Here is a 25180-nt window from a genome sequence, read left to right on the forward strand (position 1 = left end):
GGAGGTCAGTGGTGAAGGACAAAGGGCAGGACAGAGGGAGCCTCAACACCCAGTAAGGATTTTAAATTCCACTCTAGATTGAAGGGAGTATTAGCTTCCTGCTGCTGCTGTAACAGATCATGGCACACTTGGGGGTTTAATACATATTATTCTCTTTCAGAGAGCTGAAGTCAAAGTACCCGCAAAGCTATCCTCCCACCAGAGGCTTGAGGGGAGACTCCTTTTCCTTGCCTGCTCCAGCTTCACGAGCGGTGTTCTTGACTCCCTGAGCTCTGGGCCCCTCCCTCCATCTTCAAAGTCAGGAGTATAGCATCTCTATCTTTTCTGTTGTCAAATCTCTCTAGCTTCCTTCTTATAAGGACCCTTGTGACTTCATGTAGGGCGGCCCAGAACCCCAGGAGAATCTCATCGAACATGGGGAGCAAGAAAGCAGACAGTCGGGGTGACCTCAGGGTTTCTAGGTTGAGCTCAGTGAATGCTGTCACCAGTCCTGAGGGCAAGGAGCACTGGAGGAGGGACCCAGCCTTAAGGGTTTTGTGTAGAAATAAAGATATTAAAACAAACAAAAAAGGAGTTTGGATTTGGGGCCTTTTGCCTGAATGAGTGAAAAGGAACACACTGATCCAACAAGCCCAGGATAAAATGAAGTCTGGCTCAGGGACAGCTTCGGAGATGGACAGGCAGCTCTGTCCACTTTGCCTTAGATAGGAGATCTATCTTCCTGAAGGTTAAATGATCCCTTGAGCTTCCTAGGAAATCAGCTTCCTTAGTTCCCAGGGCCAGCAAAGCAGCCTGCAGCAAACCCAGGTAGGGGTGAAGGCTGTGAGCACGTTTCCTCTGATCACATCTGCTTCCTTGGTAGCATTTCTCCTTGATGTGTTTGAGGATGTGAGGCATGTTTATAAAAACAAGGTAGATCGTGCCATATGCGATTTAATCTATGTGATGTCCCCCTATTCGTGATTATTTGATGGGAGTGTGGTTTTTGCTTGTTTTTAAATTCATTTATTTATTTGAGAGAAAGAGCAGGTGTGAGAGAGGTGGGGCAGAGGGGCAGAGAGAGAGAGAGAATCTCAAGCTGACTCCCCACTGAGCACGGAGCCCGAAGTGGGACTCGACCTCATGATCCTGAGATCATGACCTGAGTCAAAATCAAGAGGCAGATGCTTCACCCATGGAGCCACCCAGGTGCGCTTCAATATGAGTGGGTTTTAAGAAAATTCTCCTTGCTCACCCATTAGTACCTCTATATCGTGAATTTTTTGTTTTTTTCTCAAAAGACTTGTTATAAAGACCAAACGCTGGAAATGTTTTTACTGTATAAAAATATTGAATTTAACTCAATTAAAAGAGGATATTTGGCAACTGAGCCTACAATTAACCACATGAAAAATACTAGAATTTGGACGGCATAAAGATGCTTATGTGGTATAACCCATTATTTGTAATGGTTATTGATGATCCAATGTGGCTTTTAAAAATGATTTCTCGAGGGGCGCCTGACTGGCTCAGTCGTTAAACATCTGCCTTTGGCTCTGGTCATGATCTCAGGGTCCTGGGATCGAGCCCCACATTGGGCTCCCTGCTCAGTGGAAAGCCTGCTTCTCCCTCTCCCTCTGCTGCTCCCCTGCTTGTGCTCCCTCTCTCGCTGTGTCTCTCTTTGTCAAATAAATAAAATCTCAAAATAAAAAAGTTCCTCTGTTAATGTCTCCTATTTTTAAAAAAATGATTTCTCCAACATTCGTGGTGCTTAAAATTTTTTTATTTCCAAGAGAAAAAGAATGATGCACATTTTGCATGATTTGCAAGAAGTGTTTTGGAAGCTTCAAAAATAAAACTGACCTAGCAGAAAAGTGGGGTTTTTCCTTTTTTCCCCCAATAGTACATTCATTCCAAATGCATCACTGCAAATGCCTTTCCTAGTTGGATATGTCGCTGCTGCCCGAGGTCTCATGAGAGTATGGGTTGACGTTAAGGACACACTAAAGTCAATGCCATTGACCGCTGATTATATGTGGGTGTAGATTATTCTTGAGTCAGCAATGTGTTCGTTCTGAGCATATGAAAACATTAGTCTTATGCATCAAACTTTAAGGAAGTAAATAGGACCCATGCAGGTTTCTCAAACTGACAAACTGCAATGGACACACCGAGTTTTATTAAGTTTATTAGAATGTTCACGCTCTAATTTGGGATGCTGCTTTGCCTTGCTGTATAATATTGTTTTAGGAAGGTTTTTAAGTCATTATACACTCGGAAAATATATATATATATATATATATATTTTAAGGATTTTATTTATTTATTTGAGAGAGAGAGAGAACATGAGAGGGGAGAAGGTCAGGGGGAGAAGCAGACTCCCCATGGAGCTGGGAGCCCAATGTGGGACTCGATCCTGGGACTCCGGGATCATGACCTGAGCTGAAGGCAGTCGCTCAACCAACTGAGCCACCCAGGCGCCCCTCAGAAAATATTTTTACTAGGGATGTGGAGGAAGGAGGCCTTCTGCCAACTTTTGTCCATTGAACAAGATTTGAACTTTTTTTTTCCTTTATCCTAATTTTTAAAAATTAAGCCAACTTTATTGAGGCGCACTTGACATACAACAAAGTACCCAGTGTAAGAGTGTGGGCAAATGCACCCTTGCCGCTGCTACTGTGTTGTTCTCTCAAGGCAGCCATTTCCATAACCTGGAAAGTTCTTTCCTGCCCTTCCCGGTCACTCACCCTTTAGCCAACCACTCTGTTTGAGAAAAGAAACGTTAAAGCAAAATTTTTCTTCTTTTCTCTTCTATTACCCTACCCCAAGACGATTATGTCTCCTTTTCTCCCTGTTTCGTTATTTTTCCAGAAGACTGGCAATTTGTTGGATTAAAGCACTGAACTGTTTATTGACTCTATTGACTAGGAGAGAGTATGCCTCATTATTTTCCTATAGTTTCTCAATGACCTCTCACTCCTCTGTGTCTGAAATCCTCATTCAATCCACTCATCCATCCACTCATCCACCCATCCATCCCCGTCCACCCACCCACCCATCCACCCATCCATCTACCACCATCCATCTCATCCACCTATCCATCCATCCATCCATCCATCCATCCATCCATCCATCCATCCATCCAAGTTGTGTTGAATGTCTGTTCTGAAGCACAGGCCCCCCAACATCCTACCTCCCCTTGACTTGGGTTCTAACCGGGAAGACAATTTAACAATTATGCTAGAAAAGTCGGTGCATATTCTAAAGGGAAAGTATGGCACACAATGGGAGACTCAGCAGGAGTGGCTGGAAATGGTTCTCAGGGGGAAGAAGCATCGTGATGCAGAACTGCAGGATAAGTATCAGTGAGTCAGTCAATTATGTCAGCAGTATTTATCGGTTGCTGCGGGCGGGGCTCAGTGGTAGCTGCCAGAGTTTCAGATGGCAGACGTGGGCATGCTCTCATGGGGTCCTAGCATTATGGAGTTAGCCCAGGCTGGGCTGGGGCACTGGGATAATGGTTTAGGCACAGGAAATGGTGTAATGGTGCACAGGAAAGGGACAATACAGTGAGTGAGAAACCCTGAAAATTCCATGTGACCAGAGCTTGGATGTCAGCCAGAAGGGCCCCCGGCCACCCTGACGGTACTCAGGGCCAGAGCTGTGTATAGTGGTTAGAGCAGTGTGTTGGTTCTCATTGGCCTTGTAGAATGGTCATTGAATCTCAAATCGGAATCTTGAGAAAGGAACGTTGAATGTAGACACCACAGTTCAATCACTTTCAAATCCTTTCCTCCTGCCTTCCAGAACCTTAGCCATGATTAAAATGACCTTTCATGAGCAGCAGAGAGGCAGTGCTGAAGAAAATAAGGTATGGGGGCGGCGGATACAGTCCATCTACGTGATTGCCATGTAACCCTGCTGAATCACAAGAGTGGGCATTTCAGATGGGTACTAGAGATGGCCAAGTGTGGTGACATCCTCGGAAAAAAAAGCCCTATGTGACTTTAGAATCAGAAGGCCAGAGAATTTAGGGAAAAAAGAATACATTTCTTCTGTATGTCCTAACTTCTTTCTAAATAATTTTTGGGTTATGTGTAGTCTCCCTGACTTGTTGACCTTTAGGTGACTGTCACGTGATAGGCACTTAATAGGCTAAGGCAAATACTCCACAGGGTTCTGCAACCCTGTGACATATGTTTAGAGATGACATACCCCAGCTGCGGATTCATTTTGGGCCATAACATATCCGTACAGTGTATTGAATCTGTTGCAATTTAATATTTGAGAAAATCTGCCTGTTTACTTTGTAGTGAATTCTGTACCTTTCACTGAACACTGAGGTTCTCAGAAAACCCACATTTCCCATGTGCACTAATTCACACTGCATTCTGGAAGTGTAAAATCCCAAATGCTTGCTGACTGCAAATCAATCTCTTTAACCCAGATATTAATAGCTACATGAAATGTTAATACTTCTCCGTTGATTATGACCCTTCACTTGGGTTTTGTATCCATATCAAGGGGGCCTGGTTTCATTGCTTGGCTGGCTCTATGCTGGTTGCCACCAGATCAGAAATGTATTCTATCAAAGTCTATTTAAGGAGCGCATTCAATGTTCAAGAGATGTGTTCTGCCTGGTGCTGCCTGTTCCGTGTCTGTTGCTTCGCATTTTATGGAGCCCTTTGATGAGTGGGACCAGTGATCTGGACCAACAGATACGTGAGTCCTGAGCGCACTCATGATTTGGGGCCCTTGGTATCCACCAGCCTCGTAAGCAGCAAGTGCTTGCACGACTGGTTTTAGGATTCCAGCGGAGGCTGCCACAGGACCACTCATCAGCCATCGTGCCTCTGAGTGAAGATGTTCAGCGACTTGTGATTTCTACTCTGGACTTTGTCATCTTTCCAGGCCTTGGGACCTCCTGAATCTGCTTCTATTTTCCGAGATGTGCAAGGGGACCAACTGGAAATCTGAGTGAGCTGACCCCACATTTTGATTTTTTTCCCCAGGGTTATTGCTGAGAAAGGATCCTGGGCCGGCATGTTGTGTAACCAAACTGTGCTCACCGGTGGGCTCCTCGCGTCACGTGATAACAAATGACATTTGTCACTGCTAGGTCATCTATTCCCCCTCACGAGGTGCCCTGTTAGTGAATCTGCTCGATGATCAGATTTGCCCACTGGCTTGAAAAGTGGATTTTCCAACATCTTTTTTTCCCCCCAACATGTTTAAACCTCAAACGTATATGGGCTTAAGATATGGAAATTCTCCTGGACGTGACAGGATGAGGCTCTTCATAAGAGGGAAAAAAGAAGAGCATGTGAATTTTCACAGAAAAATGCCTCATGTTAATCTTGATCGAGATTAATGTCATTTGCCTGAGTTCAGCCAAGAAACCCTGGTTTGTTTCGGCTTCTGCGGGTTGGCGGAGGCAGGAAGCTCACCACCACGTGTCATAAGGGCTTCAGGGAAAAGGCTGCTTGAGAGTCAAACACAAGGCTCAGAGACAGACTTTCCGAACATAACTGGCCTTTGTAATTCAGTATCTTGCATGGACATCTTTTCTAACAGGAAAGACAACTCTTCGAATTAACAAGTCAAAAACGTTGTTTCATGGAGCTGCTGGTTTTCCTCCTACGGTTTCCCTACACAAAGCAAACACTCGGACCCCGATTTCAGGTTTTATCTATTCTCCACTTTGCTAAGTGGTGTCCTGGTGGTGCAGCTATCCCTCCGTGAACCACAGCAAAGAATTAGGAGTTTCTAAACAGAAACTGATGAAACAACGTGTCCTTTGGAGACCGCAGGATTCAAAGAGTTCACAGACTGATCATCAGAAATAAAAAGGCACAAAGATGAACCTCTCCATAAAGAGTATATTGTGTTGATTTATTATAGACTGCAGTTAAAAAAAATATTTTGAGGTTAGCCTCTCCAGTTTAAAAGCACTTAACCGGGAACATTTGAACAGCTATGCGATGGTCTCTCCCTCACCTGCCTCCCCCTTCAGCAAGTACTGTAAACAGGGGTTTGAGAACATTCAGTCCATTTCTGGATAGGAACGATCAAATGTATTTGCTTCGTAAAGGAAACCACCTTCCAAATTTCCAAAGCATGCACTGTTACTTGGCATTAGTTATTTCAAAACGACCAATTTTGCTATGGTATTGTAAGGCCAAAATAGAATACCTCTTTACCAGACATACACATTACAACTAGAAAAAAAAAAAAAATTACAGACTAACCGAGTATAACGATTCCATCAGGAATTAATGGGGAAAGGCACTGCATCTCTTCCATTCGACCACACATGTACTAGCCACTTTGCATGCTTTGAATTCAAGTCCTTTCCAACATTTAACAGCGTTTTCTACAACAGACAAGTCACAAGTAGGGTACTATCTTCCACAGCCGTATTTTTCACCCAAGTGTACAATAGGCATGAATATATGTTATCAGCTTTATTTACAAGTTTATCTTGATGTTTTAGTGGGGTAAAAAAAAAGTCAACTATCTCAACCAAGAGCTCCCCAAAAGGTTTTTTTTTTGGGGGGGGCGCTATGATTCATATCATATATCATATATGATTCATATAAACCGCCATGTAAAAGAACCAATGTCTGACCCAAAAGACCAAAACTAAAATTTCTCACCCACTACAGGTTGGCAGTGAAACTACTATTCTCTGAATTTTTTATAGAGTGAAACCTGACATAGGAATTTCAGATTGACTTCTTTTGCCAAAGCACAAGGTAGATGTGGCGTGGGAGAGGACGGGGGTATCCAGGCGGGACGCCCCGTGTGGGTGCTGTTGCAAAGAGAGTCATGACTCTGGAAAGGTGACCGATTTTCCAAACGCTCTCCCGTCTTCCCAGAAGATGCAAAACAACAATGGCATAAGTCTATACATGAACAAGGGTTAGTTCTGAAAATCAGTAATATACATGCACAAACATTAGAACATGAGGGGGGAGAAAAATGAAACACTACAAATCCCACGTGGCCTTGTTCTCGTTTTCACGGCGTTTCTGCACCAGACCCTTCGAGGCTTTGGGGTGCCTCCTCCCAGCAGTAGAGAGAGCCTCCCCGCAGGCTGGCCAGAAAGACAAGGCTCTCCCCCCACACCCGGGGATGAAGCTGCCCTTGACAAACACAGAACCTACCAGAGAGAACGAGTACGACACACTATTGTTATCAGTTTTCATCGAGATGGGCCCCAATGTCTTTGTGCGATGACCTCGAGCTCAGTGATGGGCCCGGGGCGTTCCTGGAAGCCGGGACACCGGCCCGGGAGCAGCATCAGAACCAGGGGGCGGAGCCCGGATGCTCCTCCGAGCACCGGGAACTGGAGTTCCTGCCCCGCCTACCCGCACCGCCTCCTCCCAGGTCGTGAGCCGCCACCTGCACAGTACAAGGTTCCTCCCCGCCAGTGTGACTCGGAATACTTCTGCCCCCCGGTTGCCAGTTCAGCTCAAATGCAGAGGCGCGTACTCCGGCCTTCGCGTCTGGATGATTTTTGGTTTGGGTCTCTTCATTCGTTCCATCTCGTCGTCGTCTTCGTTCTCCTGATCGCTCTCGCAGACGTGGACCACCACGCTCGGGGTGGTGTCAGTCGCCGCGTGCAGTTCATACTTCTCCCCTAGGGAGGGAAGAGAAAACAAAGGGTCACTCGGGCAAGGACCGGGAGCGCCAACGAGCAAGAGCACGTGGAAAAGCGTGGAGGGGTCTGCACCGCCAAGCCTCTCTGGACGTTCAGTGGGGGTGGAGGGACGTGGGCGGCTATGCTCTGGACTGGCATTCCCTGGTGACTGGAGCAGAAAAACATTGTATCTAGAGATATAAAATCTTGCGTATAAATAGAATAAGTTTTATATATATAACATCACCTTTATATATATTTTTAAAGATTTTATTTATTTGACAGACAGAGATCACAATAGGCAGAGAGAGAGGAAGGGAAGCAGGTTCCCTGCTGAGCAGAGAGCCCGATGTGGGACTCGATCCCAGGACTCTGGGATCATGACCTGAGCCGAAGGCAGAGGCTTAACCCATGGAGCCACCCAGGTGCTCTCACCTTTATATATTATGCTGCTTACAAACACGGAATTGAGGTGTATGGAAGGAGTTTATTTTATTTTATTTTATTTATTTGTTTATTTATTTAAATGGGGGGAGGGGCAAAGGGAGAGACAGAGAGAGAATCCCAAGCAGGCTTTATGTGCAGCCTGGATCGGAGCTCAACCTGGGGCTCAATCTCTGAGATTGTGACCTGAGCCAAAGTCAAGAGTCAGATGCCTAACTGACTGAGCCACCCAGGTGCCCCAAGGAGGGCATTTTTAATTTCACTTAACATGTTCACCAGGCCTCCCAAATTTCCCAGATGACTCCCCAGAGTGGTGCAAGGAATGTGCATTTAGAAGACAGTGCATGAATAAAATATGTTAGGAAGGGACATCGTGGGCCTCCCTCTATCAAGGCTCCCATGGAGGCAGCACACCCTGGGGACAAGAGACACAAGGGGGAACCCCCCCCCCCCCCCCCGCGTGGACATAATTATGGCTGGTTTGAACCAGGTGCTCCCAAAACATGTCTGACCAGCATCCCTTTTCACAGGACAACTTGCACCCCTGGGAGCCAGGAGCATCCTGCATTTCCAGGTCAGCCTGAGTCTGACCAGGTTCAGTCCATTCAGGCCCCCCTGGTACAGCAAGGGTGGGATGCAGGAATCTTCTAGAAGTAACTGAGAAACAATCTATGGGGCTGCTCTGGTTGCCTCTTCAGGGCTGAGGGAGGTGGTGGCCAGACGTGGGCTCAGAGCCCTGCTACTCAGTCCCCGGAGCCTGTGGGTGCATTCTTTTGCATCCCTGTGAACCTCTATCTCCTCCTCTGTAAAATGGGATAATAACAGCCCTGACCTCCCTGAGCCGATTACCTAAGTGTAAGCCAAGTTCTTAGGTTCTGATGTCCAGGTCACAGGTCCAGCAAGTGTCACCTGGTTTTCCTAATGTTTACAGAGCTACTGGTAGGAAGCTGGGTGCAGCAGAATGCTAGGATTTCAACAGGTGGGGGGAGGGTTTGCTTCAGCTCCCTTCACCCCCCCACCCCCAAGGGGTACAGGGGTAGGTTTTCCTCCACGTTCTGTGTGCTTTTCCCCCACCCAGATTCCAGACCTTTCTGCCTCACACTACTTTGCGGATTCCTCCGAACCCGGAAGACATTTTTCCTCATAAAATGTTGGGCACCTAGGGGGCTCAGTGGGTTAAGGCTCTGCCTTCGGCTCAGGTCATGATCTCAGGTCCTGGGATAGAGTCCTGCATCAGGCTCTCTGCTCAGCGGGGAGCCTGCTTCCCCTCCTCTCTCCCTGCCTGCCTCTCTGCCTACTTGTGATCTCTGTCAAATAAATAAAGAAAATCTTAAAAAAAAAAGAGGAGTTGTTGTCTCTCTATCTGGAATGTCAGCACAATTGCATTTGAAAAAGTGAGCGAGTCTCAGCTCTTCCAGGGAAGGAATGAAGGTGGAGGTCACAAGACCTTGTTGGTCAGGATCCTTATCTACCCCCTAATTGGCCACCATTCAGCAAGCTTTGGGGTAGCACCGTATTTGCAAAATCTTTTCAGTCTTGTTGGCTGCAAAGCACAACCAAACATGAAATGTTGTTCCAGCTCACTGTTGAATAAATGAAGGGTGAGCGGATTTTATTCTGTCTAGTTTCTGAAAAGGCTTTTCTGATCAGCCTTCCATAAAGGCATGGTAGGTTCTGGAGTGGGAAGAATTGTCTTCAGCTGCACTTCTTGCCTCTGGAGCCATTTGTCACCTCCTCCAGATGGAGGCCCCATTTCTTCTCTAGCATTCCCTCAGACTCCCTTCCTTGGCTCTGCTGACGCACCAGAGCCGGGAGCTGCAGGAGGAGCGCCTGCTTCCTCAGAGCGGCCATCTTGACCTTCACACCACCATTACAGTAGGTAACGTGATTCTTGCTCTCTCCCTCAGAGGGAGTTTCCGCTGGAGCGGTGTGTTCAGAAATGTAATCTTTTCAACAGGAAACTGCTGATGGTCCAAGAAATAAAACCCTCCATCCAAAGGAACGTCATCAGATTTCTGGTCAAGGAGAAATGAGGAGCCAATGGTCTCAGCATTTATTACGTTTGCTCTATGGACAGGGCAGGAGGGTGGGCTCAAACCACTTCATGCCCCTCACCCTAACCCTAGCAGGTAGGACAGGAACCACCAACATTCTATTGTTTCCGGAAATCATGTATTGGGCACTGCCTGTGGGCCAGGCACCTCTGCGGAGCTTTCCACACCGATCTCATCTACTGCTCCCAACTCCATCGGGTAACACCCATTGCATGGAGAAGAAGGCTGAGGCCAGGGTATCTGTTATCTGCCTGACTACTCACATCTTTGTTGCCTCAGAGGACTGGAACCTCTTTTTTCTCTGCATTTGAACAGGTGTGAGCCTCCCCCATGGGGCCAAGTGGGGGCATGCAGGACAGGGGCTCTTTCTTCACTATGCTCTATGGTTCTCCAGAACATTCAAAAGGGCAGGTGAGCATCAGATCAATGGACGAAACCACCTTGACTAAAAATAAAGTTTCTGAAGTGTGGGATGGTCCTTTTTCCCTTTCCAAGTCTAGTCGGTCATCCTGGAGGGGGACAGGACTGGGGCCCGGGTCTGGAGCTGCCCACACAGGCTGTGCTCAGTGGGTGACAGGAAAGACTGGCGTGATGCCGGGTGTGAGGGATCACGGTCCTTGGTCCCCATGACTGTCTAAGGCCCAAGGCAGGCACGCATGTTCCCAACAACTTGAGTTATAGGCACAGATGAACGCAAATAGGAGCAGTTCCCAAACCCGCTGACATCCATCAGACAGTTGAAAGGGGCCACAAGGCTCTGGCTGTTCCCTGACGGCAGGTGCGCGTCCCATTCTAGGCCCTCAAGGACAACTTCTCCCCATCTCTTTCCCTGCCCCCTCCCTAGAGCACCGCTTACCTGGCCCCAGCTTGGAGATAGCATATAACAGATCGTAATTTATGACGGGAGTAGCATCTTCTACTTGTTTCCAGCCAACTGGCGGCGAGGCAGGAGGAGAGATCAGGAATTGCTTGTCCGGATTTGGGGGGGCCAGGTGGGAACTTCCTATGTGCAAAGTCTGAGGAGAGAGAGAACACACAGGTGGGTGTTTCTGGAGGAGAGCAGCCCTGTGATGCAGCCCGTGAAAGCAGCACTCAGTGACAGCTAGTTGGGGACAGGGGACCAAGGACGAGCCCAAGTCTGGGCAGTGGAATGCCTGCCATTCAAGGTCGGCTCATGATACGGTCTATGTGGAGAATGTGATTGGGTTATGCTGACCCCTCCCAGGACCAAGACCTACAGACGCAGGGATGGCAACTAATTACCACTGACCCAGACCGATGGAAAATTGGTACTGTTTTAGTAGAAATGGAGAAAATAAAGCACTGTCACTGAGGCCAGAGGGATCTCAGAACCCATGTCTTCCGGCTCCTCGTATTACAGAAGTCTAACAGAAGCTCCAAAAGGGGAAACAACAGCTCTATCATGATAGAGTTTCTCAGGGGCCAAAGCAGGGACGGGGACCCAGGACTCCTGCCCACCCAGCGGCACCCCACAATTCCCTTCCTCTGGGCTTCCAAATCAGATGCACGAGGAAGGGAAAAAAGATCCACCATCCAGGGGGTTTTAAAAAAATAATACTATGAACCAATAACCCACGACACTAGTTTGGGCACAGAAGTCCTATCAGTGGTTAGAGGGCCGTCCAGAAAGGTGTTAGTTACATCGAAGTCTAACCAGTCTGGGTTTTCTTTGTGTTTTAATTTTCACAACGAGCAAGCATTTACTTTTGTAATCAGAAGAAAGCTGTGGAAGGACTAAGTCATGATCCATGATCCAGAACCTGGATCAAATGCAGAAAGGAGTGTGCTCACAACGAAGGATTCAAGGTCAAAACCCATACCTCCCAAAGGTGGCCACCAGGGGGCAGGGCATCCCAGCTCTACTTTACCCTTGAGGGGCCAGAAACCTCTCTTTCTCCCCAGGTCAGGAAGCCTCTCTAGGAGGTCTGCTCCTCCTATATGGGCCTGGGGAGCTGAGAGCCCCAGCAGGGACCAGCTTTAACCAGAAAACAGCATCGACAAAGCTCCTTCCCCTTCCACTACTTATCTGTTGGATCCCTGTTAGATCATCATGTAGAACTTTGTGAGCTGCCTTGAAAATGGGTCCCCGGTCATTGAAGGTTAGGGGTAGGGGGAAGCTGGAAGGATGGTGAGCCAGGGAAAAAGCAAACCCATGCACAGCCCTTCGTGAGTGTCCTGGGGCTGGGACTCCTGCTACCAGGAGGATTTCTTAGTGTTTGCTAACGAAGCAAATCTGGTTTGCTTAAAAAAAAAAAAAAAAAAAAAGGGGCGCCTGGGTGGCTCAGTGGGTTAAGCCTCTGCCTTCGGCTCAGGTCATGATCTCAGGGTCCTGGGATCGAGCCCCGCATCGGGCTCTCTGCTCAGCAGGGAGCCTGCTTCCCCTCTCTCTCTGCCTGACTCTCTGCTGCTTGTGATCTCTCTGTCAAATAAATAAAAATCTTTAAAAAAAAAAAAAAAAAATTTTTTTTTTTTTTTTCCTTCAAGCCAGTCCTGCATTTGCAGACTGCTGGCTCTCCATCGCGTGGAGCTCGGTGCTGCTGAGAAAATGCACGGAGTGGGGACCCACTCAGGTCGGCTCTCCATCTGGAGCATGTCATTAGCCCTAACCCCGGAGCAGGAGCCGTACTCCCAGTGTCCCTCAAACCAAGGTCAGGGGCCACTTCTGAGATCACGTGGTTTCAAATACATGCTGATGTTTTCTTAAGATAGGCAAGGCGCTGAAAATTTAGAGTATGAACTTTGCCTTTCTCCAAATGAATTCGTAGAGTTTTAAATCGGCACATACAGTATATATTGACTGGAAAGGGCATCCATCATATCTTGCTGAGTAAAAGAGAAAGCAATGACAGTAACTCCATTGTTTTGTGCAAGAAAATGAACTACTCTGTGTTTCTGTCTTTGTATATGTGAAGGAGAGAGTGTGTAAGGATTCACGCCAGATTGTCAAAGGTGGTTACACTGGGGGAAGGCTCTGGAAGGAGAGTGGAGAAATGTATCTATTTAACCTTAGGGACTTGGATGTTGTAACTTGGATTGTTTCAGTTAACTTGTACTGCTTTTGTCATTCAAATGACATAATAAACATGCAAGAATGTTCACGGCATCATCCTCTACCATAGTGAAAAACTGGAAAACAAGATAAACGTCTGAGAATAAAGGCTGGTTAAACATGTTTGAACTATCTATATGGCACAATATTATGTGCCGGTTATAACGGTCTTTCTTGTCAATTTAAATCTAATTAGCAGTGGGTTAAGCCTCTGCCTTCCACTCAGGTCATGATCTCAGGGTCCTGGGATTGAGCCCCACATCGGGCTCTCTGCTCAGCAAGGAGCCTGCTTCCTCCTCTCTCTGCCTGCCTCTCTGCCTACTTGCCATCTCTCGCTGTCAAATAAAGAAATAAAATCTTTAAAAAAAATAAATCCAATTAGCTAATCATTGGTTTATCATTAGTTTCAGAGGTCGAGTTCAGTAATTCATCAGTTGCGTATAACACCCAGTGCTCATCCCATCACGTGCCCTCCTTGATGCCCATCCCCCAGTCACCGCATCTCTTCCCCCAACCTCCCCTCCAGCCACCCTCAGTTTGTTTCCTAGAGTTCAGAGTCTCACAGGGTTTGTCTCCCTCTCTGATGACTTCCCATCTGTTTTCCCTCCCTTCCCCTAGGATCCTCTGCGTTATTTCTTATATTCCACAAAGGAGTGAAACCATGTAATTGTCTTTTTCTGATTCACTGATTTCGCGCAGCATAATACCCTCCAGTTCCATTCTCGTCGATGTAAATGGTAAGTATTCATCCTTCCCGAAGAATGAGTAATATTCACCCTGATGGCTGAGTGATATTCCATATAATGATCTTTTTAAACACATCTTCATGGGCAGTAAAATGATCATGAATAATGATGCATGCAGGAAGGTATGAAATAGGATACACTTTGTAATTTCCATACTGCAGTGCAGATGTATTGACATTAAAAAACCAAGGTAGAGCACACTCAGGGTGTGAGCTGCTTTTAAAAAGGGGGAGAGAGGGAAGCATGCGCATCAACGGATTTAACTCACCTGGGCAAAATATAATTTCATTTCCTTTCCGAGAAATTCGGTCTTATGCAGCTGGAGCCTGGCGTCTGCAGCCGATAAGGGGTTGCTGAAGTTTATTCGGACTCGTTTGAAGCTCTTAAAATACTGGAAGGTGATATCCTTGTCGTACGTCCTAAAGAGGGATTCGAATTTGGCCTGAAAAGTAACAACAAAGATAAAAGGCGTCAGAACACACCTGCGTAGGAATCTTGACGACTCCATTCCATTTCTTCTTGAGGAAGTGGACTGGAATCATGGCAAGATCACCCAACCTCTTTCTTAGAGGAGACAGGAGCCTCTCCCCTCTTAAGAAGATGTGTTCTCTCCGCCCTTCTAATTCTGAGACAGGCGATTTTAGGACAAAGTAAGAACATAGGATCTATTCGCTGAATGGTGGAACAAGTACCAACACTCAAACACCTCATATAGTCACAGAAATAGTCTTTGTAAGTAGAATAGGAGCACATCAAGGAGGGCCAGCTGGGCGATTTGTCACCCCTCCCCCTTGGCCTGAAGGTTCCTAATATCCAGCAACCTTCCTCAGTCCCGTGAACCCTGATCCCACTGCTCGGTTTTGGGTGTTGGGTATTTCTTAGGGCTTCAGAGCACTGGAGCTCATTTGAAAAAAAAAAAAAATTTTTTTTTTATTGCACAGGCAAACAATGCTGTTAATAAGAAACCTTGCATTTCTTAGTGTAAGGAAGAGGTTTAAGAAGAAATCCCCCTATTGTTTTCCCACTTGGTCTGTTACCTTTTAACTCTCTGAAAGAATACTGGTTTAAAAATTAATGCCTGCCAAAGGGTCCCATGTCCGCCCGCTGACTTTAATATGGGTACAGTTCTAGCTCTAGTGTTATAAAGGCCAGTGAAAAGTATGAAACAGCAGGAGATCTGAGAAGGGAAATGCCCAAGTTCAAGGGTGTATTAGACTTCCATTCAGGAGGGAGCTCATCCACCTTCTGGGAAAAGCTTTTTGGAGAGACCCCTGCTGGGCTGGGGGGTGTCAGCCGGAGCCTGTGGGGCAGACGGGAGGCCACACCAGGTCCTTAGGCTCCAACCAGAGAGGGAGTTGACGGACAGTCGAAACAAACTTCCAGAAAGATTGTATGGGCTTTGAGTGGTCATGCGACTGAGCACGGGGGGGATGGGTTGTGGGAACTCTGTGAAAGGCAGAAGGGGCTGGCTGAGGGTCCAGTGGGGGCAGTGTGCTTTCTATAAAGGGGATCCATGCAGAAGAGGACCTTGGGAACCTATGGAAAGCAGTTTCTGCAGAAGGGCGGCGAGAGGATGGCGTGACAGAGGGGGGAGCACTTTCAAGACTATTGGGTGCAAGACAGAGGTGAGGGAACAGGGGTCCAGGGGCAGGCTGCTCCACAGGCAGGTTGTTGGCGGGGGGATGGGAACAGCTCCCACACTTCCTCTCTTGGAATTCCATGATTTTTCTTTAGTTTAGGAACAGTTCCAAGGGGTGTGCAGGGGCAAAAAATGAGAACAACGCATAGCAGATGCTTTGTGGGGATTTCATCTGGCTGCATGGGACTTTTTCTTCACCTCTCTTGAGCAGGAGGACCGGCAAGTTGCTGGCACGGCGCGTGGGCATAAATTTGGAATTTTGCATGACCTCATCAATAGGCATTGTGACCAATGACTTAGTGCTTAGTTCTGAAGTTCTGATTCAGAATTTAGGGGGAGAGGACTTTGAGGAATATATTTAGAATACAAGGCAGAGCTTAGGACCAGAACACTGTTCTGGTGCAGAACCGATACTGTGCATCGGCTAAATCCACATTTCTCTGATACCATTCTCCTACAAAATAATTTGTTCTAATAACTGGTACCTGGTTTTTACAGTTGTCAGATGGCATCTCTAATTAATTAAATACGGATTTTGACTCACATAAGGCTAATATGAAATACAGAGATTCTGTAGTACTTTTCATACGTAGAATGTACTCTGATCTAATTCAAAAAGCCCAGTCCTGGCTCACATGCATCACACGTAATTGTGGAGTTAAATTTGATTAAACAACAACAACAATGACAACAACAGAAAACCTTCACAGGCTCCGATATGGCATTGGGCATAAAGCGTATCACACAAACACCATCCCCCAACAGAACACACAGAATTCATTTATATACAGTACTGTTCAAGATCAGTTAGACAGCTGGGGAACTACTGACAGAAATCTGACATCCTAATCAAATGAAGGAGAAAAGCATAGAATTTCTCGGAATTAAAATTACGAATTATACTGATCACCATCAATGAGAGCTGCTTCCCGGGAGGTAAGCTTACCCCCACTTATTTATCCAGTTTTATTACTTGCTATGGCCTCATTTTCCCTAACTAAAGAAATCCGAAAACTTGGGAACAGGACCTCGTAATTACTACAAACATATACACATCTTTACGATATTTATTTCCCAAGATAAAATTAAATTGTTCTGATCTCTAGATATCAAAGCGAAACGCTCCATTGACTGTCAGAGAAAGCTTCCCTCTAAAACTTTACTTACGACCTACACAAAATGAAAAACACCCTGTTAAAACCAGTTGCATTACCAGTTAGTCAAGGGACCTAGATGTTTGCAAATGTTGAGAGCTTTAGAAAATTCCTCCACAGGTATTTCCTCAGGCAACAGCTTTTGATTGATAAAGCTCCAAGTATTTTGGATTTATTCCCAAACCCGCAAACCCACAAGACAGCCATGTAACACCCCTGCAAATATCTCATTCACTAGTCCCAATTAACACAATGCTTTGAAAACTCTCAAAAATCAAATCATATTAGAAGCCTTACCCTGGTTTCACTTTCGCTGAAGATATCACTGTTTGCCACACAGGCAATCAGGGAGCTAAAACTGTAGTTAAAGTTTCTAAAGTGCATCTTGCTTTCTTACAGTGAGAGGACTAGCAGCTCAAACAGGCAAGCCCCAAAGCGAGGTTCCTTTGCAAGAGGCTGTAGGTCCTGTCTCCGGCCAGCCCTTATAAAACACCGAAGACCAGCCCCCTGGGGAAAAAAAAGCACAGCTTCCCGGGCATCCTGTTTGGACAGCAAATTCCTGAGTCAAGTCCTGCATGCTTTCAGGCAGACGGAGACAGAGTGTAAGTTTCTACTGGAAAGAGGTGACGTCAACACCTTAGTCATTTTCCCTATGCTAATTAACTTTGCTTGGGGAGGATGGAAAAAACAGCAAGGTTTGCCTTGCAGCTGTTTTATCAAGCCCTCTTGCAGCATACTTTCCACTGGTAGTAATTCCATTCAGCCACTCAGACACCATGCTCCTCGGCTGAATGGGACGACCCTTCTTAAGATGGAAAATGTTACCGAAGAAAAATGAGGAAGGTCTCAGCAGTAAACAGTAATTAGCCTCTAGGGGAGTTTCGAGTCTTTGGGAAACCTGGAAACCCAAGCCTGAACTGGTCGTTTGATCCCTGTAATTCCCTGAAAACCTCAAAGTTTCGTGTTGGGATATTAGAGAAAACATTTTGAAATCTTTCTTGGTCAATGAACTCTGTTTTTAAAGAAAAAAAGTGGGATTCATTTTGAAATATGGCTTTTTTTTCTCCCCGCTAATTGAACTTTACTGGATGAATGTCCCAATTCCCGCTTGTATTCCACAGTGGGAACGTGGGAAGAGATCCTCGAGCAATCCCGGGATTTTTCATTGGAAAACTTTATTATTTGTAATTTGGGAGCTAGGAATATGCAACCCTTTGATCATTTCCTAACAGCTACTGGACTCAGAAAAAGATATAAAAACATTTTAGGGAATCTAGGCTCTGAGGTTGAGAAAAGAAATATTGAGGCGGTTGCCTTGCTTTGAGACATGTTGACAAAGTTTTGTTGTTGTTTTAATAGAAAAGGAGGGGGAAAGGGAAAGAACGTATACTTCATTGAAAAGTCCATCCGGCTGGCCCCTTTTCCAGGTATGACGTCTGGTGTGGAGAAGCTAGTAGGATGGCAGGATGCTAGTTTTTTCCAAAGTCTGCAGCTCTTAATTTCTAACTAAGCACTTTACCAGTCTCGATCCCTATGGCAGCCTGGGTCCCAGGTCCTTCTCAATCTCTCCAATTTCATTATCCCCTAAAAGCACTCCAGGTACTTATAAAAAAGTATTCCCTAGTCTAGAGGCACATGGAGACACCTCCTCCAAAAGCTTCCAAAAGTGAAACAGAACCCTGCCATTCACACGTAAAAATTAACTTCAAAGAATCATTCAAGCCAGCCTATAATAAAATGAATATATGCCGTGGAGGAAAAAACAAACCAGAACATTTATCCCTCCCCAAAAAGGAAAAGCAAAGCCTTCTTGGATGAACGAGTGTTGCTTCATTTGAATGCACGCTGCCTTCTTGTCAATTGTAGGGTTATGTAAGAAACCAGGTATGGTGATTTCTTTGCCAAATTACCCATCAGCCCCAACCCAAAAAGATCTAAATGCATGTATTCTAAAAAAGTTTGGAACACTGAATTGTACGGGTTTAACATGAAGGGGAAATGGTCACGTGAGCCAGTGCTTGGTGATGGGGAGCGTGTGTTTGAGTCCATGACACATGCAAGCTCTGGTGGCTGTAGTGTGGAGAAGGGAGGTGTTGGTGGAAGAAAGAAGGGGAGTGGGAGGGTGGGGAGACAGAACTGTCCCCCCTTCTCCAGAGAGGCTGGGGACGCCTCTGAGGTGACCCACTCCTGCTAACTCCAACCCCTTTTCTTTTTCGCCTGGAGTCCACCTTAGCAAATAGAGTTAAAAGGCAACTAGAGGAGGAAGAAGAGGCTAATTTCAGTCTTCTTTTTTTATTTTTTAAAAGATTTTATTTAAGTATTTGACAGAGTGAGAGAGAGCACAAGCAGGGGGAGCTGTAGAGGGAGAGGGAGTTGCAGGCTCCTCACTAAGCAGGGAGCCTGACGTGGGACTCGATCCTAGGACCCTGGGATCATGACCTGAACAAAAGGCCAATGCCACCCGGCGTCACTTTTTTTTTTTTTTTAAATCATGACATGAAGTTCCAGATCAGTTGTTGGACAGATCTGAAACGTTTTTGTTCATCTGAGACAAGAGTATTGCTGCTCACCCAAATTTGCAGTTTTTGTTTCATTATATGGATGAAAACAACAACAAAGGAATAGTGAGGTATTCGAAGATTGTTCATCTGTCTTTGCTCGTAGAAATAGAGAACAAATGATCGCTCTCTCACCAGGTGGCCCATAACACCTAGTAAAAATGTGTAATTCTGCACCTGCCTTTGAACTGATTTCAAGCTCATTTGAATCCAATTTTGAGCCTGAGTTCTCCCATTTTTACATGGAGAAGAGGAGCTCAAAATGGTGGCCAGCTGTAAGGAGGCTGAAAAGAATGCTCTCTGGCAAAACTCACTGGGTCAGAGTGACTGCAGCCTTGGGCCAGGAGGGGCACCCAGGGGCCAGCAGACCAGGCTTCCTCAGCTACTGTGTGAGTGGTGCTCCAGCTTTGGCTAGCCAAGGGGACAGACACCTGTCCCTGTACCCAGAGGTAATACTGCGGCAAACTCATCTCAGTTTCCCTTCCTCTGCTAATCTGACAGCTCTCCTTAATAGACATGACACGCATGTCTATTATATGCGAACTCGGATTTCTGAACGTCCTGTGCAAAAGAATTACATTGTACATAGTGATTTTCCCCATGGAGGATAAAAATTGTTCCAAGACAAGTATTTAGAGAGTCGACTTTCTTACATGTATATCCCTTGTCATTTGGGAGACAAGTACATTCTTGATTCTTGTTTGCTAGTCGGACATAACTGATTCGAAGACAGCAGTACCTAATGTCTCATTAGAGCTCTTGAAAAACACACTAAAACTTGCACTTAAAATAGTAACACTGACACCAGAAGTTAAAGAAGAAATGAAATGCTTTAGTCAACTAAAAGCTTTAGATGTTTTGCATTTCTTCCATTCATATCATAAAAATCCTAAATGAATCTCTTTAACTGGCATTTGCTTCCTCTGTCTCCATGCAGTTTAGAACACATTTTCACCAAGAAGTTTTCTATTTTCAGTGAGGAAAAATCCAGGTTTATGTTGAATTCCACCATTCCCATGACAGCATTCCTCAGGCAAAGTTAGGATGACCTCAGCCCGTCCCTATAAACCCCAAGGAGTTTTACAACTATGCCAAGAATGTGCCACTGGGGAAACTTGGCTACAAGATGTCCAGAAAGGGAAACTGAGTTTGGGCTTTGATGAGCAAACCAAAGGAGGGTGAAGAATGAAGCAATGTGCAAAAGATTGAGGTAAGGGGGAGGGGTGGGCGGGAACGACTCACCTGATTTGGATAAAAGGTGTCATTTTTTCCTTAAGATTTTATTTATTTATTTGACAGAGATCACAAGTAGGCAGAGAGGCAGGCAGGGGTGGGGTGGGGTTGGGGAAGCAGGCTCCCTGCTGCGCAGAGAGTCGGATGTGGGACTCGATCCCAGGACCCTGGGATCATGACCTGAGCTGAAGGCAGAGGCTTTAACCCACTGAGCCGCCAGGTGACCCAAAAGATGTCATTTTAAAGAGCATTTATCTTGAATGCAAATGGAACTTGTGGTTTAGTCGAGTTTTTAGCTCCTGAGATAATGGAATTGTTTTATTGTTACTTTATATTTGTAGCTCTTCTTTCTATAATATGGAGCTTTGTTCTTCCAACCTATGTTACTAGGCAATAGAAAAACACAGGGGCTCATCCTGACTCCTTCTTACCATTTCCCAGTCTAAAAGAGGTTATTAGCTAAGGGGAGCGTCCTTGTCCTCAGCAGGTAAACCGGGTTAGTATCAAATTCAGAGTTGCGGTGGGATCAAACAATGGGAAGTCGGCAGAATGCCTAGCGCAGTGCCTGCAAATACAGCTGTGGTTGCATGTTTGCCGTGTTTCTATTTCCTGTTTCACCTCTATGGTGCTGAGGTTCAGAAGGACCACGGGTATGGGGAACTGAGCCGTTCACTCCAAATGAGAGGTGCCACCCACGGGACACCATCAGAGGCCCGTGACTCCTATGGCCACGGAGGCCATCTTGACAACCCTCTGCATGTGGGAAGAACATATTCGACTTGATATATTTTCACTCTTTCAATGCTTTTCGATGTCCTTTTTCAATGCTTACTTTTAGGGTATGTTTTAGAAAGTGCCCAACGTAGAGATGAAGTTGTGTAGAATTTGCAGATGTACTCAAAAATCTTTTACCAGGGGCGCCTGGGTGGCTCAGTGGGTTAAGCCGTTGCCTTCGGCTCAGGTCATGGTCTCAGGGTCCTGGGATCGAGCCCCGCATCGGGCTCTCTGCTCCGCGGGGAGTCTGCTTCCTCCTCTCTCTCTGCCTGCCTCTCTGCCTACTTGTGATCTCTCTCTCTGTCAAACAAATAAATAAAATAAATAAAAAAAAAAAATCTTTTACCAATGAGATTCATGACCAAAACCCAAAACCCATGGAGACCATTTGTCAAGGCCGAAAGTGTGATTGAGTTCCCAATTTTCTTTGAGTTTTGTCCTAACGATCAAGTTAAGAAAGAGAGCAGGAAAAATGTCCTTATTTTTGATCTCCAAAGGAATTTCCATTCTTGTTCTCTTTTAGGAGTAATCAGGAAAGTGGGCTCTGAGAGGCCAGATTTGGGTGCTTTTAGTATTGCTTTATTACTGGTAAAATCCGCTGGGTCCCAGGGGCCTCCGTTTCTGAGAAAATGTAAAACAAAGCAGGTAACCTCACTGCTGATGGGCTTCAGGGTTCTAACCTGAACCCCCTGCAACAAACGGGCAAGTGGTGATTCTCCCAGGAAGGGCTGATGCCTAAAATAAGAATTCCAAATCTGAAGTAAGAAAACCATCTTCAATGAAGATCACCTTTATGTTTAATAATCATTATCTTCTGGATGTGTAGGATAACACGGAAGAAATGACACTCACCGTAAGCTTCAGCCTGGCACATTTCAGATGATCTGAAAAGCAGAAGAGCCTGAAGGAGCTGGTAATTTGCATGGATTCATACAAGACAGCGTACCCCTAATTTGTATTTCTGGGATAATACAGAACTTTCAAGGACTTAAATAAATAAATAATATGGGTGGCTTTTTGATGTTAGTGCCAAAAAGGGTCAATACAATGGTGAAGCTGCTAGGGACGCCTGGGTGGCTCAGTCAGGTAAGTGTCTGCCTTTGGCTCAGGTCCTGACCTCAGGGTCCTGGCACCTGGCTCCCACTCAGCGGGGTGCCTGCTTCTCCCTCTGCCCCTCCCCCTACTTGTGTGAGCACACACACACTCTCTCTCTCTCCTAAATAAAATCTTTTAAAAAAAACAAACAGTGGTGAAGCTGGTAACCATGCATGTTAGCAGAAGGGCACCCATGCTCTGTTAAATACGGTGGAGATTGAAAAAAAAAATTGCAATCATCAAAAAAAGAAAAAAAAAGAAAGAAGAGAAGAAATAAAATGAAATAATCAGTTGATTAGGGAAAACCAGGGAGGAAGAGCATGTTTAAATTTCTCCCTTAAAAAAAAAAAGGTCAGAGTTCATACAAGGTTTCATCTTGGTTGTTAAATTCCAGGGGCGCTCAAAATCCCATTAACTTCTGTTTCCTTATTACCTCACTCTTTCCTTAGTACATACAGGTTAACCACTCCTCTATAACTTCTTGGAAACACACTGCTTCCAGGGCTTAACATGGAGAAACAGCCATAGGCAAATCAGAACTATTCTTCATGAATGACCTGCAGACCAGCAGATGGGGATTAAGGGAGGTAATGTTTATTTAGAGATGGCTGGGCCCAAAGCCACCCTGACTCACCATCCCTTATTTGCTCTCTTTAGTCTGTTCCTTTCTAGACCCACCTTGGTTTAATGACTGAGTTTAACTTCAGCCTTGGTGCCTTCCTCCGCAGGGGTGCAATCCTGCCTGGACAAAACCCCTGGCGGGAAGTGTACTGGGAGCAGCTTAGCCACAGTCAGACCCCTGGGCTCCTCACTCGACCGGGACCTGGTTCTCTCTCATTCCAGCCGGCAACCTGCACTCGCTCATTCCCACCTAGTCAATCCCTTTCCCTCCAAAGCAGGAGCTCTCCTTTCTTGTGGGAAGGGGAACGCGGAGGGAAGAGCCCTGATCCTTTCCATGCCCCATTTCAGGCTCATCTGGGAAGAGCTGAGGCAGCTGAGCCCCAGCCAGGATGCGTGCTGCCCGAAGGCAGAGGCTAGGTGTCTTTCTAGTAGGTTCTCCTGGGGAACCTGGCCCAGGGATCTGGGGGGCAGAGCTGGGGTGGGAGGGGGGAGTGTCTGGCTGTGTAAGGGGGGACCAGGGAGCAAAATCACAATCTCTGAGTCTGTAAAACCAAATAAAACACAGTTTTCTAGAACTTTCCTATGCAGTTTGTGTGAACACCCCCTTTAAAAACTCGGGAGTCAGCTTGGGAACTGTTTTCTGCCAAATGCGGGAGCAGAGAAAAGCTCTTCCCTGTGTTTTCCTGCTCTTTGTGTTTCCACCCACCCCCAAGCTCTGGTTCCCAGTCTGTAGCTGGGAGATGGCCAACGGGCCGGAGCATATGCTTTCCTTTTATACTGACGCTGCCTTCTTTGCTGATTATTTGCAAGTCTGATAATAAGTTGCATGAGGAAGTATATCCTGTCTTCATGAGGATGACACATGACTTCAAATATACTTAAAAAAATAAACTATCCACACAAAACAAACAACCGTGGATATTAACACTTGTCTTCAGAAAAGAGAACAACCGAGCCCACTTCGTCCGTTGGGGTGATCTGGGGGTTCCTGTCCACGAGAACTTGGCCACACACCTCTGTGCCTCAGCGTCTGGGATGGAAGGGCTGTCCTCTTGGGTCTGGAACTGTCGGCTCAGTTTACTGGTTGTGAATTGGCAGCTCCCCAACATTTAAGAAAGTCCGCTGTCGGTATTGAAAAAATGGGAGGTTTCACACAGAAATGGAAAATCTGGCTTCTTTGGGGGCTAAAGAAGGGATGAGTGGCCATTTGGGGACCAGAAGCCCACGGGGCTAGGGCTGACCTGGGAGGCTAAACACCATGCTCACCAGATATAATTGTTCCCATCGCTCCTGACGCCTAAGGCATTTGAGCTCTTGGCCTCAGGCTTAATTTAGTAATCAGCAAAAATAGATGAGTCCCTTGCTGCCAGCCAGACCCGGAGGGGCAGGGGTGTGAGGCTGCTAACCCACCCAGCCCCGGGGCTCACAATGTTCTCTGTCTCATAATCCAGTCCAAATAATACACTCAGCATATCTGTCACTCCTCACATGGCAATTCTTTGTTTTTTTCTGGCCCCTTCACTGGCACAACACATTTTCGTAAGTGACTCCCTGGATATTTGCCGAATGTTCTCTTCCACCCCTGAAATTATACAGTAAAGCAAAGGAACGGTGGAGACCTTAAGATAGGGATGACACAGATTCTGCTCAAACGTTTACAAACCACAGTTGGTTTCTTTAGAAACTGCTCATAAGACGTGATTGGATCATATCAGGGCGGCAGACAGCACGGCTGAGAATCATAACCTTAACGCACTTACGGACTTCTGCAGAACAAGCCTGTGACTGATGGAGGCCCAAAGGTTTGGTCATGAGTGGCTTTAGCAGAAGGGGTTAGCGATGATTGTAAAGTAGGCAGAGATGCAGGTATTTTCAGAGTAAGGCTTTTAAGGCAGTTCTTTAAAAGACCATTTAAGGGGCACCTGGGTTACTCAGTGGGCTAAGCCTCTACATTTGGCTCAGGTCATGACCTTAGGGTCCTGGGATAGAGCCCTGCCTCTGGCTGCCCACACAGCTTCGAGTCTGCTTCTCTCTCTCCCTCTGCCCCTCCCCCTGCTTATGCTCTCAAATAAATGAAAAATCTTAAAAAAAAAAAAAGACCATTTAAGCTGCCTTTGTAAAAATCTAGGATACAGTTTGAGCAATCTTCTTATGTTGAAATAACTCTTAGG

The 25180-nt window shown here is 46.1% G+C and overlaps 1 protein-coding gene across 2 annotated transcripts in view; it reads right to left on the reverse strand.

Moving 5' to 3' along the window:
- Positions 1-5857: 5857 nt before the first annotated feature.
- RCAN1 (regulator of calcineurin 1) overlaps positions 5858-25180 on the reverse strand; it is a 98501-nt gene continuing 79178 nt past the window's right edge. The window contains exons 1-4 of one of the 2 annotated variants that reach the window (XM_046003735.1): positions 17026-17191; positions 14204-14377; positions 10976-11135; positions 5858-7621 (exon numbers count right to left, since the gene is read on the reverse strand). In XM_046003735.1, coding sequence (XP_045859691.1) covers positions 7449-7621; positions 10976-11135; positions 14204-14377; positions 17026-17112 — 594 coding nt within the window. In that variant the 5' untranslated portion in view covers positions 17113-17191 and the 3' untranslated portion in view covers positions 5858-7448. Of the gene's footprint in view, positions 7622-10975; positions 11136-14203; positions 14378-17025; positions 17192-25180 lie in introns of those variants that run through there. The other variant, XM_046003734.1, reaches the window with a different exon arrangement.

The sequence above is a fragment of the Meles meles genome, chromosome 4 (genome assembly GCF_922984935.1).
Source record: "Meles meles chromosome 4, mMelMel3.1 paternal haplotype, whole genome shotgun sequence".
Lineage (NCBI taxonomy): Eukaryota > Metazoa > Chordata > Mammalia > Carnivora > Mustelidae > Meles > Meles meles.